This window comes from Parus major, chromosome 13 (genome assembly GCF_001522545.3).
Source record: "Parus major isolate Abel chromosome 13, Parus_major1.1, whole genome shotgun sequence".
Classification (NCBI taxonomy): domain Eukaryota; kingdom Metazoa; phylum Chordata; class Aves; order Passeriformes; family Paridae; genus Parus; species Parus major.
This window is the reverse complement of record NC_031782.1, coordinates 892,675-906,964: the sequence shown is the minus strand read 5'-3', so window position 1 is coordinate 906,964 and position 14,290 is coordinate 892,675. Positions and strand designations below refer to the sequence as shown.

Here is a 14,290-nt window from a genome sequence, read left to right as displayed (position 1 = left end):
CAGTGGGCAGGAGTTTATGGATAAGAACCAGGAGGTTCTTATCCCACCCTCCCTGGGGGGATTTAATGGACACGTGAGGACCTGGGTTAGGGGTGGGCTGGGCTGTTCTGGGCAGCTTTTGGGCTCCGTGATCTTAGAGGTCTTTTCCAATCTAAGTGATTCTAAATCTGTTTCCTGGAATAATGGTGATGTCAGGGAACAGGGTGGTCAGCCAAGGTGTCATCAGGAACAGCACAGAGAGCCCAGAAAAGTGTCTGTCTCCAGGAACTCCTTCAGAATTCATTTTCTCTTAAGTCATCAGTGGAATTTCACAGTTGCAGCAGAAGTGTCTGTGCTGGCAGGGGCTGAGGCAGGATTTCCTCCAGCAGAGGACAGCAGTGCTCACAGATCCTGCTGGATCACTGCTCAGCCCTGTGGAAATCCAGCACAGCTTGGATGCAAAGAGGCCTTCTCTGGATGGGAGAATGGTTTTGTCATTGCTTTGTTATATAATAAACATTTTAAGACATGTTTGCTCCTGTTAAGAGTCCTGGTGTGCACAGTTCTGCCAAAAACGCAGCGTGGAGTGCAAACTGCCAGCAGGTCTGTGGAGTGTTGTTCAGCAGTGGAAAATAAAGCTGATTTTGCCCAAAAGTTGTGGTCCAGCATTACCTGCCCACATGAAAAATGGGTTGTTAATGCACAGATTGAATCATGAGCACCCTGAAGGGAAGGCTCCTCGTGAAGGGGTTTGGACTAAACATGGATGAAAAGACAAGTCCTCCTGCCAGAGATACAAACAGATGTCTTTAGCAGGGTGATGTTGCCAGATGCCCCCAGGTTTGAACCTGCTCATTGACAGAGGTGGCTGCTGGGGACAGGCCTGTGGTTGCTGGCTGTTCTTGGCCTCAGCTGGGATTTTGTCTGTTGTCAGGGGGAGGATGAGGCTGTCACCCTGAAATCCTGCACACGGCGGAAAACAGACTCCATCGAGAAGAGGTTCTGCTTTGATGTGGAGGCTGTGGATCGGTGAGTGCTGCCAGGGAGCTCCTGGGGCTGTGCTGACTGTGTGGAGGGAAGGGCTGTGCTCCTGCACGTGGCTGTGGGACAGTTCCTGTGCAGTTCCCGTGTTTCTCCCCTTCAGTCACGCCCTCCATGAGTGGAGAGCCCTAATCCATGGAATCACACCTTTCCAGCCACGTGCTCTCCGTGTACTGAGTCAGTGCTTTGCTTTACAGGTCTCTGACTCAAGTCTCTCTGACTTTAAGGGTGTTTTAGCACTTCTGCAGCCTCTGGCCACACCAGGTGAGCGGTGGCCAGCCTGGAGAAGTGTTCTGTGGCTGCTCTGGGAGGGGTGTGCTGCCTCTTTCCAACGCTGGGTACGTGTTGGAATAGTGTCAGCTTTTCTGCTGGAGTGGCTGTTGCTGGTTTACCGTGGATGGGTGATGATGCACCTCTGACTCGTGCCTGCAGGCACTCTCACTCCTTTTTCCTGAAGAAGGAAACCACTTCTGCTGTGACTTACCACACAGCAGCTGGACCAGGGGTATGTGTGGATTCAACCTCTGGCAGCCAGGAGTGACAGCTGATACCATAGCAGTTAGCATGGTGCATGGCTGACCCCTATAAACAGGAAAGGCAGGCTGGTGTTGCTATTCCAAGAGGAATTAGTCACTGCCTCGGGTCTCCCTCGCTGCAGAAGTTCACACAGTTCACAAAAGCCTGCTCCAGAGGCACTCACTGTGTTCTCCCAGCTGTGCCTGTCCGTGCTCCAGCTGCCCTCTCACCTGCAGGAATTCCCTGGAGGTCTCAGAAAAGCCCAAGTTGATGAAAATGTGTGTGTTGAGTAAGCCCTGGTGGCTCTCCTGGCCAGGCTGTGCTCCAGCAGCGTTCCAGTGCCAGCCTGTGGCAGGGAGGGCTCGGGGAGGGGAGCTGAGCCTGGCTTGGCTGAGGGATGAGATAACCTGGGGCTGCCTCCCACTCTCTGGAGCTGTGCTTTTCTCCAGAAAGTTGCAGAATTTCTGCTGACACAGGAATTTATTTTTTTTTTTTGCTGTGCCCTGGGGATATTTTCTTATAATGTGAAAATCAAACTAAAAGTGGGAGAAGGAGAATGGAGCCACAATAATTTACTTCAGCGTGTTCAGAGGCAGCTGAAGCCTCCCTTGATGTTTGGAGCCTGCCAGGCACGGGATCAGGAGCTGCTCCAGAAATCTGCTGTGCTCCATGTAAATCATGGCAAGGGAATAGCACAGGAAGGGGAAACCTGAGGAGTTTCTCCTTTCATGTACACACTCCTGCTGCAGGGATTTGCCTGAGAGAGCAGGGGAGCAGGACACACCTGAAGGAAAAAGCTGTTTTTTCCCAATATACAGGCAGCTCTGCATTCTCTTGTATCAGAATTTGTCATTAGATGTCTAAAACACTGGGTATTCCCAAGATGAACTTGAGAAGAAGAGGAAACAATGAGTTTTTCTGGGCACCACCAGGGCATCAGGCCCTGCTGTCAGTGCAGGGTGTGCTGGAGATCACCTTCACCCTGCCAGGCTCCCAGGGCTGGGCTGTTCCACAGCTCTGGGGACAGCCTGGAGGTGGCAGCCTCGGCTCTTCCTGCACAGAAATGGGCTTTTTTCAGCCTTGGGAGCTCAGACACCTCGGGCTGCGGGGCTGGAGCTCTGCACTGACACCCTCAATAGCACCAGCTCAGAGCTGTTCCTTCTTAGGTGGGAAAAAAAGTGTGGTTTTTCTCCTGTAGAGATGATTCAGCACAACCAAGCTGAAAATCTGGAGCCTGGTCTGTTATTGCAGCATTGCTTCCTTGTCACAGAATCCCAGAATAGTTTTTGTTGGACCTTAAAACTCATCTCATTCCGCCCCCTGCCATGGGCAGGGACACCTTCCACTAGAGCAGGTTGCTCCAACCCCCATCCAACCTGGCCTGGCATTTACAAATAGTTCTTGTTCAATGTAGCAAGTTAGAGATTATAATAACACAAAATGTTATATTGTGTTGTTACAGCAAAATGAACCCCAGAATGGTGTCCCAGGGTCTGGCTGAAATACACCCCCAGTCTGATGGATACTGTGTTTTACTGTTAATGCTCTTTTTTTTTCATTAACTAAACTCGTTTGTAGTCTCTGCAGGTTAAATTAGATTTGTAAACAAGGTGAACAGGGATGACAGCCAGTGTCTTACAAAATGAGCCTGGGGAGGAGGAGTATGTCATTTGACTGATGACAAGGGCCTTGTCATTTAGGATAATGTAGGTCATTGCTCTGGGCCAGAAGCAAACTGCTTCCAGGTGCCAGCTGCCTTTTGGGGGAGCAGGGGGCTTTCAAATGCAGGCTTTGGCCTCTTGGTGGGTCACAAGGGCAGTGAACTGTGCAGGTACCAGCCCTGGACTCTGCCTGCTGCACAGTACCATTGCAGAACCACAGTCCCAGAGTCACTGAGGTGGGAAAAGACCCCCACAGCATTGAGTCCAGGCTGTGCCTGCTCCTCACCTGTCCCCAGCCCAGAGCACTGACCAGCCCTTCCCTGGACACCCCCAAGGATGGGCACTCCAAGCCTCCCTGAGCCCCCTGTCTGTTAAGAAATCCTTCCTGAAGGACTTGGCACGGTGGCTGGGTGGTTGGCATGGGGGTGGCAGAGCTGCCAGGCACCTGCCAAGTGCTCCCCTGAGCAGATGGATTTCCCCAGGAGGGCTGGTGGCCTTGCTCTGGGAGTGCAGCTGCCAGGGCCAGGGCTCTGACTGTGGCAGGACCTGTTCCCTGCTCACCTGGACCTGTTCCCTGCTCACCTGGACCTGTTCCCTGCTCACCTGGACCTGTTCCCTGCTCACCTGGACCTGTTCCCTGCTCACCTGTGCCAGGTGAGCCCAGCTCTGCCGTGTCCCCGGGCCCCTCGTGTGGTGCAGCCTGTCCCTGTTCCTCTGCCGGTGTCACCTTTCCAGCGACCTTTAAAACAAAGCCTCAGGGCTGTCACAGCTGGGGAGGGATGGCTTGTCACAGTCAGGGATGAGGCTCCTTCCCCTTGGTGGCCACGGTGGCCCCGATCCCTGGCTGGTGGCTGAGCTGGAGCTGCTCTGGGCTCCGTGTGGATGCTCAGACTCGCTGAGCTCAGGGTCAGTTTCCCTCTTAATTCCATTTTTGGGGCCACCTGTGGCTGCTGGTGCCTGGCCATGGTCCTGGGGTCGTGTCTGGGCTGCACTGCTGTGCTCAGGCTCCGAGCATCTCTGTGCACTCAGCCCCTGTTGTTATTGCACTCTCGTGTGTTTCCATCAGCAGTTTAGATTGTCTCGCTGTGATAAGCTGCTACAGCAGTTGGAAGTTCTTATCTGTTTCTATTGCTTTCCTTATTTGTTTGTTTTCCTGGAAGAAGGAAAAGCTATTGCAGTTTCTCATTTTCTCGGTGTGCTTAGTCACAGCTCCTTAAGGCCAGGCCATTTGTCACAAAAGCTGAGATATTGAGAAAATTCAAATTTCCTGTGTGGTCTTATATGGAAAAATCTTCCATTTTTAGATTGTAACATATTGAAAATACTCTTTCTTATTAAGTGTTTGCCATGTTCTGCTCTGGTCTCACCCTCCTTCACTCACTCCATTTTGATATGAATTTCTTCTGATCCCAAAATGTCCTTCCCCTCCTTGTGTCCCAGAAAAAGGCAAAGGGGTTTGGTGCCTGCAGGTGGAAATATGGGGTGCAGCAGCTAGGAGTGAATCAGCAGGTCCTGGCTCCTGTTTGCCACAGCAGCTCAGGTTTGTGCACCCTGGGTGACAGATCCAGGAGGGTGTCCTGCTGTCCTGGGACACGGCTGGGGTGGCTCCAGGTGGCTCCAGGTGCACCCCGTGTTGGGAGGAGGTGGGAGCTGCCCACAGCAGAATCTGTATTCACTGCATGTTATCTCTGTAAATAATTACCTGTAACCCCCAGTATTCGGGGCCATTTGTAGGGTGAGGGCACAGATCTGTTCTGTTTCTCTTTTGGGGAGGGATGTCAGATGTTTTGCTGTGGCTGGAGGAGATAACGGCGGTGAGGAGCTGTGGAAGGGGCTGGGTGGGGATGGTGCTGTTTGCAGGCAGTGATCCCAGCAGGGCTGCTGCTGGCAGAGGCTGCTCCAGTGCCATCCGACCTGGCAGTGAGCACATGGAGCCCCGTGGGCATCGTTGGCCACATCCATAATGAATGAGGTGTAATGTGTGGGTGCATTTTAAATTTATCGCAGCCAGGAAGATGGCTCTGCTCAGGAAAGTGATGCAATGGGTGCCCTGGCAAGTAAACACTGGGGGAGGAAATGCAGAGCTATTTGCATTGGAAATCGGGTTTGATTCAGCTTCACAGCCCCTCCCCTCATGCTGTTAAAGAAGTTTGACTTTGAAGTGAAGCCCGAGGAGTTGATACCTGCTCAGAGGCTGAACAAATGTTTTGCTGTTATCACCTGTGCCCTGTGCTGGGGGAACCTGGCACTGCCACTCTGGGATCCTGCTCTGCCACTGGGAGCCCAGTGCCCAGCATGCCATGAATGGAGGGTTTAAATGCCTCTGTTCTAATCTCTTGGCTAAAGAGACAGAAATCCCAGAATTTCCTTTCCTGTGTGTCCCTAGCTGGGCTAGAGCCCTTCCAGGGCTTTCTAACTGAGGTGTCTGTGCCTTCAGCAGCAGCTTGGCTTAAAGTCAGACCCAAGCCCAGGCTAAAGTGGCCACTGAGCTCCTCAGGTACCAGGGGCTGCTCTCGAGTCACTTTGTACCTGCACAGGGAGGAGCTTTGTGCACTGCTTTGAGCATATTTGCTGTTGGATGAGGAGCGTTTTCCCTCTCAGATGGGGCAATGGTTAAGTGGTTTCCTCTTCCCTCTGAAGTGAGTTAACTTCCAAACCACTAAGCTGGTGAGTATTGACTGACTCACCAATGGGATTAGCAGAGATCAAGCACATTATGTCTGGTTTTTGGACCTGGGCACAGCTTCCACTGGTGGGACAGTGCTGAGCTGCCGTGTGCGTGCTGGAGGCTGGGCTGCTTGGATGGGGAGTGGGGTCAGGGAGAAGGGTTAATCCTCGGTTCCTGGCCTGTGTGTGCCACAAAGCAGCAGCAGAAGGGCCAAACCCACCTCTTGAGAGCCCCTGTTAAAGTTTAATTTTCTTACAGGCTCTTATCAAGGACCAAAGGGCATCTGCAGAGTGTTGGTGCAGCTCACGTTTTCCTGCTGAATCGCCCCAGGGAAGTCCAAGTTAGAAATCACCCCTCTGCCCAGGCTTTAGCAGGTTTTTTTGGGGGTTGAGAAGGGAGCAGAGCCTTCGTGCTCTGTGGAATACTCGCAGGCAGTTGGCAGCTCCCGAGCTTCCATCCCCGTTCCCTTCCCTTCCCTCCGTGTGCCCGGTGCTCCTGTGCTGTGCTGGGGTGGGAAGAGCAGCACCAGGGGCTCTCTGCTCTCCCAGCTTGTGTGTCTGCATCCCCACGGGCAGGGAGCTCCAGCAGCCTCCCTGCCTGCTCCTGTTGCCAGGGAATCTGCTGCCTGATGTGTCTGGGGAGGGAGCAGCAGCACCGGAGCACACACGGCCAGCTCTCGGTGTCTGAGCCCGGGGATGTGGCCACCCCTTGGGGCTGCAGAGCCAGCACAAAGGCACAGGGCTGGGGGCCGCAGGCTCAGCCAGCTGGGAGTGTTGGGATGCAGGATGAGCTGGGATGTGGAGATGGACACCCTGGCAGCCCAGCAGTGAGATGGCAGCTCCTGGTGTGGAATCACAGCTCCCACCCTCTGTGTCCCCACACCCCCACACCCGAGGCTGTGCAAACATTCTGATTGCCAAAACCACCCTCACCTTGCTGGTCACGCTTAACAGAGCAGGTAATTGAGGTTTGACTCCTTGCATGGAAGGGGTGGTCCAGGAGTGGAGGTGGCGTTGGCCCTCGGGCAAGGGCAGTGCCAGAGCTGTCCCCTGCTCCTGTGCTGTGTGTGCAGCACTCAGGCCTGTCCCTTCCCCTTCTCATTACAGTAAATGAGCAGTCCCAGGGCTGTTTGTTCCAGGCTGGGCTGGCAGCTCAGGGCTGGTGTGTGTGTGACAGTGCTGGGGGCAGGAGCAGCACCCTGGGGCACCCCGGACTCCTGCGCTGCTCCCCTGTGAGGCTGCAGGAGGGGACACGCAGCAGTGTCACTGCCACTGCTGTCTGTCAGCAGGGTAGGGACAGGGCTGGGGGCTGGCACAGCCACGAGGCCACGAGCAGCTTGGGGATGAAATGCTTTGCACAGCAGAAGTTTCCTCCGTGGGCCTGGTGCTCGGGGTGGTGGTGAGACACGGGGGATGTGTGGGGCTCCTGCTTGCTCCGTTACCTTCCTTGGTTACCTGCCTTGCCTTCTCCTGCCATTGCATGGACGTGTTTAACCCGGTGCAGGTGAGCTGGCTGAGGGCCACAGGAGGAGTTTGGCAGCCAGCTCTTGCACAAAACCGCTGGAAAGGTGCGTTGGTTGTTGGAGATGTCCTCTGCTCGCTTGCTGATCCCGCTCAGGACCCGCAGGGATGTCCATGGCTTTTGTCCTCCTTGTGCTGGGGCCCGGCTGGGAAGGAGCTTGCCCTCCTTCCCTCTTCCTCTCGTGACAAATCCATCTGTGGCACCTTTGCTTGGCGCGGTTCACTGACGCCGTTCCCTTTCTCCCGGCAGGCCCGGCGTCATCACCATGCAGGCGCTGTCGGAGGAGGAGCGGAGGCTGTGGATGGAGGCGATGGACGGCCGGGAACCGGTGAGCAGGAGCTGTGGTCCCGAAGCAGAGGCAGTGCTGGCCAGCCCGGGGCAGATTGCTCGCTGTGGAGCCGCTGGCACGCAGCGCCCGCCGGCCCGCGCCGGAGCTGCATCCGTGTGGCAGCTCCTGCCTCCTGCCAAGAGAATCCTTTAATCCCTTGGTTAAATATTTGAGGTAATACTGTATCTCCCGTGCTTGGATTGCTCCGAGGTGCGGTGGAGAGGAGGAGGGTAGGCTTGGCCAGCACAAACATGCTGCTCTGCCGTGCTGAAAGGAAAACATGGCAAAAAGAGCAGTGGAAGAAAATACGCTGTAGATTTCCAGGGCTTTTGGAGTCCTGCGACTCCTTGGCAGCCGTTGCTGGGTCTGGTAGAGAATTGTACATTTCGTGTGAGCGGAGGAGTGTGGCCCCCGTTCCCTGGGTTTGCTCCTGCTGTGCCAAAGGCTTCCTCACCTCTGGAGGGGATTCTGGGGGTTTTCAGGAAACTCACTGTTGTTAGTTTTTATTTTGGAATGCGTTTGCAAACCTTACTGCCAGCTTGAGGAGCGTTGGCTGGTTCTGAGCGGGTCCTGTGCGGTGTGGCCCGTCCCAGCTTCGTGTGGTGACTCTCCCGTGGCACTGCCGAGCAGCCAGGACCAGTCTGTGGCCTCTGTGCCTGCTCGTGGCCAGCAGGGTTTTGGGATATGAGGAGAAGCCGTGTGGAGAGGCAGAGCAGGCTGGGCTGTTCTGTGACAGCCTGGGTGGCTTTGGAGCGGCTGTCTGCGCGCAGGGTGTCCCATCCCAGCACAGCCTGCTCCCACAGACTGCTCCTGGTTTGAGCAGATCCCCCCCAAATCCATGGGAAGGTGCTCGTTTGTCAGGAGAAGGGTTCATTGAAGGCAGGCGGACACACGAGGCTGTTCTGTGAGCGCCGGGCTGGGTCGAGCGCTCCCCTCTGGAACGTGGAGCAGAGGGAGATGGGGAGGCTGCGTGTGGGAGGTGCTGCCCTGCATTTCAGGGAAAGGATTGCGTGGTGGATTGCAGCCAGGTCCCAGCCTGGAGTCGTAGATCCATCAGGTAATTCAGGTAGGACGGGAGCTCAGGAGGTTTCTGGTCCAACCTCCTGCTCAGAGCAGTTGCTCGGGTGTTACCGCTCGGGAGCTGAGAGCATCCGAGGGAGGAGAGGCACAGCCTGCCTGGGCTCCAGCCCAGCTGCTTCCCTGGCCTCCTGACCCCAAGGCTGAACCTCTTTTGTTTCAATTTACACCCACCCAGAGAAGCTTGGTTACCCCATCCCTGGCCCAGATCCACGCTGGACAGGGCTTGGAGCAGCCTGGTTTAGTGGAAGGTGTCCTTGCCTAGGGCAGGGGGTGGGACTGGATGAGATTAAAGGGCCCTTCCAATTTAAACCATTCCACCATTCTCTGGTTCTGTGACAGCCAGTGAGGTCTGAGTTTTCTATCACCTGTTGAAAAGGTCTTTTTTGAGAGAACCAGCTCCTCCACCCTTGGGGCAGCTCCAGTGGCACAACCCTCTCCAGCTCCAGGTGCCAGCTGTCTTGATCCCTCCTAAACAAACTCCTGCCTCCGTTCTGGTGCCACCACTTCTTCAGAGACAAAATGTGCATTGTTGCTCCTAATCTGAACAGAGTCTTGTGCTCCTGCAGCCTGCTCAGCAGCCTCCCTCTGCCCACCTCTGCTGTGGCAGGGCTGGCAAAGCCAGGCAGGGTGACAGGAGCCGCAGGGAAGCGCTCACCCCTCTGTGTGTGGAGCTGCTGATGTTTCCAGGATGCAGAGCCCGTCTGCAATGGTGCAGACCCAGATTTTGGGGATTTACAAAGAGCTGTGCATGCAAAAGGTTCTGTGGAGCAACCAGGACAGGACTGCCTGGATTATCCTGTTCCAGAATCTGCTTATGAGAGCTCCAGGTCGTGGTGCCAGCTGAGTGCTGCTGCTGTCCCCTGTCGTGCCCATCACTGAGTGGGGCCAGCTGGCTCACCCAGCACGTCAGGGGTTGTGGCTGTGCATTAATGCCTTGTGCCATAATTGCTGATGGCTTACACTGCCCGTCCAGGTGTGCAGGGGGAATGCCTCCTGCATGGAAACAGATCCAGGAGACACTCTGCTGCTGAGGGTGGTGTGTGTTGACACATGAGGCAGCTCCTTGTCCTCAGTTATCCTCCTCCAGCCATCAAAAATGCAGCTGTGGGCTGTTCTGTTTGGGTTCTTACCTTGCAACACCAGGGTGCAGCGTGTTATCTATTCCACAGGGATTTCCTTGAGCAAGAGATGAGATTGAACCTTTGGACTCCTAGAAATATCCATCCTGTGCTTTGACTGTATTTCTGTAACCAAAGAACCCTGCTGGGAAGAATGTCTGGTTTTCCTTTGATTTGACTGTAGAGTGGGGAGGGATTGGCACGGTGGGGATGGTAATTCCACCTGCAAATTCAGGCTGTGGAGAGATTAGCACGGACTGGAGTTTGTTTCTTGATTATAATGAAAAAAGTAAACCCAAATGTCGAATTACATCTTAGTGAGATTTAAACATAGAATGTGGCTGCATTAGCCAAGACATTTGTCACAACTTGAGAAGATTTCCGCTGTGTCTCGCAGTCAGAGCAGCCTCCAGACAGCTCTCATCACGCCGTTAACTCTTAACCACTTGTATTCATCTGGATAAAGCCCCCGTGTTGACTTTGGGTTTTCTTCCATGTTGCAGAGGCTGGAAATGGGAGAAGCTGCTAAGTCCATGTCGGAGCAGTGGTGTTTGGTTTTGTTAAAATACTCAGAATCAGTTTCTTATGGATTTTCTCCTCTGCTGATGCAGTTTGCAAATGTATATGGTGGAGGCCAGAGCGGTTGTGAAACTTCCTTGGAAGCTGAGTCAGGGATAAAAGCTGTGTTGGCTGATGGTGGCTGTGCTGGGCTGTGGGTTTAGGAGAGGCACAAATTAGGCTGTGTCTTGTGGCAGAGAACAAGGTAAGCATTTAGGGAAGGTTGTGGAGAATGAGTGTGGAGGAGGCTCGGGGGGACCTTCTGGCACAACCCTCTGACAGGAGATGGCAGCCAGGTGGGATTTGGGCTCTGCTGCCAGGGAACAGGGACAGGAGGAGAGGGAACGGCCTCAGGCTGGGCCAGGGGAGGCTCAGGGTGGACAGCAGCAGGAATTTCCCCATGGAAAGGGAGCTCAGGCACTGGAAGTGCCCAGGGAGGGTTGGATCCCCATCCCTGGAGGTGGCACTCAGAGCTCTGGGCTGGGGACAGGGTGGGGAAGGGGCACAGCCTGGACTCGATGGGCTGGGAGGGCTTTTCCCACCCCAGTGCTGCTGGATCCGGGGCCAGCCCCGAGCCGGGGGTGCCCCATGGCCGCTCCCCACTAGATGGCAGCTGAGACCGGCCACTGGGGCCACTGTCCCCCGGGCTGTGCCCTCTGTGCCCCGGGCTCTGTGCCACCCCCGGGCTGTGCCCTCTGTGCCCCGGGCTCTGTGCCACCCCCGGGCTGTGCCTGCTGTGCTCATCCCCCAACCTCATCACTGCCCCAAACCGGGGCTGCTCCCCTCCTCTGTTCCCCTGTGTGCCCCTCCTGCAGCGTGTGCCCCTCAGGCTCTGCCAGGCTCCTCCACATGGGCTGGGCATGCCAGGATTCCAGGGGGCCACGACCCTCCACCACTCCCAGGGCACTGGTGATGGGTGGGATGTGCCTCTGGAGCTCCCTGTGCCGTGTTCCTGTCCCAGCTGTGCTCCTGTGGCACATCTGTCACTGCTCCTGTGTCACATCTGTCACTGCTCCTGTGGCACATCTGTCACTGCTCCTGTCCCAGCTGTGCTCCTGTGGCACATCTGTCACTGCTCCTGTGGCACATCTGTCAGTGCTCCTGTCCCAGCTGTGCTCCTGTCCCAGCTGTGCTCCTGTGGCACATCTGTCACTGCTCCTGGTGTCACATCTGTCACTGCTCCTGGTGTCACATCTGTCACTGCTCCTGTGTCCCATCTGTCAGTGCTCCTGGAGCTCTTTCAGCCCTGCTGCCCAGAGATGCCAGCAGTGTTTGTGTGGCAGTGACAGCAGAGCCCAGCCCCACATTCCTGCCCAGCACACCTCCCGCCTCCTCCTTGGATATTGCTTCTGGGAATTCTTTCTGAAATTGTTTTTCATTTTCCTTGTCTAATTATACAAAATGGTGAGAGATTTATTTCCCAGTGGAAACGTTGTCTTTTGAACTCACTCCAGTGCTTTCAACCTCGGCATTCCTGTTATTTTGGCTCATTCAAAAAATGAATTCACTTGAAGGACTTCAGTCCCAGCGTGGCTGTGGGGGATGGACGGGCACCCACTGCTCCCCTTCCCAACCCCTTACACTGCACTGGGACTCCCTGGAGCTGCAGATCTGCTCCATCATGGGAATTCATTCCATAAGAATCCTCACCCAGAGCATCTCTGAGTACAGACGGTGTCTGTGGCCCGAGCTCTCTGCCGGGAGCCCGTGGGCGAGTGCCGGAGCGCTCGCCGTGTTCTCTGCTCTGCTGTCCCCAGGCTCTGCGCCGTGTCTGCCTCTTCAGTGTCTTCCCTCACAGCCTTTTTCATGCTGAGCTTTGATTGTGCTCTCAATCCCACACACGTGTTTTTGTCAGCTTTCTGGAAAATATGGGTTTTTTGTGCACTCTGTCTTGCAGGTTTTCATGGCCTTCATCCTGCCTGGGTTTGTTGGCTTAGAGCAGATTTCTTTTGTTGTTCTCTATGACCTGAGTCATTCCTGTTGCTGCTTCTCCATCTCCCTGTCTCTCTCTTTAGCGAACAGAACATTTTTTCCCCACTCTGCCCACTCTTAATACCTAAGTTTGTATTGTTTGCTGCTTCTCTTTGCCTCTAATCTGTTTCCCAACCCAGACAACCCAGTGAAGTTCCCCTGGACTGCAGCTCAGTCTTTCCGAGCCCTGGGAGCATCGGTGCCGCCTCCCAGAGCGGGGAGCCGTGGTGATGGTGAGCCCCTGCTTGGCTTTTTTAGCTCGGGATTATTGCTCAAAAAAATTCTTTGTCCTTTTTGGGGACAAGTTGGTAGCAGAGGAGCCTCAGAGAAGCACGTTCCGTGTCATGATCCGTGTTAGTTCTCGGATCACGGGCTCTTGCCGCTGCTCCCTCCGTCTCCCTCTCCTCTTTGGTAACCCTTTAAGCCTGTAATAGCAGTAACTTTACATGGAGTTTGTAAGCTTTTATTTTGCTTCTAAAGCACTTAAGCCAGTGAGGTCTTAAGCCTTGACTTCAGGCTTTTATTCCTGGTTCCAGCAGCTGCTGCTTCAGTGGCTGAGGCTCACCCAGCTGGAGTCACCGCGCCTGCCGGGGTTTGTCCTCTGCTTAAGAAGCTATTTCAGAGAAAATTACTTAGAGAAGCATTATAGATAATTTTTAAAAGAGAAAAGAGCCCTCTGGATTGCTTTTACACACCTAAAAGTGCTGTCCCACCCAGTTTTGGCGAGTTTGTGAGCTGTTGTTCCAGCTGTGTTGTCGGGGGTGTCCAGGAGCAGAGCAGTGGCTCCTGTCTCTGCTGTGAATACCGAATTGTTTCTGTAATGCATTCCTTGCTCTGCCCTGGGGCCTGTGCTGCAGGAATTGGCTGCAGGAGTTGGCTTTGAAGGGCTCAGGGTGGCTGCTCCCAGGACACCAGCTGGGTTTTGCTGTCCCTTCCTTGCCTCTGCTGGGGACCTGGTGGCAGCCAGGTCTGTCCCTCTGTTTTATGTCACCGCTGATAGCCCCGAGAGGAGCTCCCAGGGGTCTGGGGATGTGAGGGTGGGTGCTGATCCACAGCACAGGGCACAGCACACGTCTCCTGCGTGGGACACTGCTGCAGGTGTGCTCCTGGCTTTGGGGTTCAGGTGAGAGGGGTGCCGAGAGGTGGGGTGGCTCTGTGGGGTGCCTGGGCAACAAGATAATCGAACCTGGATTGCAGCACAGATGTGGAACAGGATGGAGCAGCTGCTTGCAGCAACTTGTTTGTGAGCCTGGGCCCAGAGAGGTGAAGCAGCCTCAGGGGAGGGCGCAGGGTGCTCTCATCCCAGGATTTCGTGTGGTGGTTTGGTGGGAACTCGCTGCCCACCCCTCAGTGGGGAGGCACAGAGCCTCAGCTGGAGTGACAGACCAAAGAGAACATACTCACTTGCCTTTCCTCTCTTTATCACCTCTGCTGAGTTATTTGATCAGGCAATTCAACAAACATGTAGAAATTCAGGGAATAGCTCCGTGTTGGGAGAACAAATTTCCCTGCCAATTTAAATAGACTATTAGAGTATTGTTTCCTACTTTAAATTAAAAATTAAAGTAAATGGTTCGTGCTACAATGACTCGCAAAGCCAGCCTCTTCCATTATTTCCTCCTTTATTGGGCCTTACATTTGCTTTTAAGCAGTGATTTACTGTCCTGCTGCTGCCCCACCACCATCCCTCACCCAGGGGCTTTTCTTCTCCCAGCTGCAGCCCCAGAAGGTCTTTGGACTCTGTTTAGATAATTTTATTTCTGTATTCACCCTTGGTTTGTCATTCCTGGCAGATCAGTGTGTGGAGCAGGGCTGGGATCAGGAGCAGGGCTGGGATCAGGAGCAGGAT

At 54.6% G+C, this 14,290-nt stretch overlaps 1 protein-coding gene across 5 annotated transcripts in view; it reads left to right on the top strand.

Moving 5' to 3' along the window:
• The window catches only part of ARHGAP26 (Rho GTPase activating protein 26), a 98,757-nt gene that overhangs the window by 25,140 nt on the left and 59,327 nt on the right, over positions 1-14,290 (top strand). For all 5 annotated transcript variants that reach the window (XM_015641715.2, XM_015641713.2, XM_015641714.2 and 2 more), the window contains exons 10-11: positions 914-1,008; positions 7,636-7,714. In XM_015641715.2, coding sequence (XP_015497201.1) covers positions 914-1,008; positions 7,636-7,714 — 174 coding nt within the window. The remainder of the gene's footprint in view (positions 1-913; positions 1,009-7,635; positions 7,715-14,290) is intronic.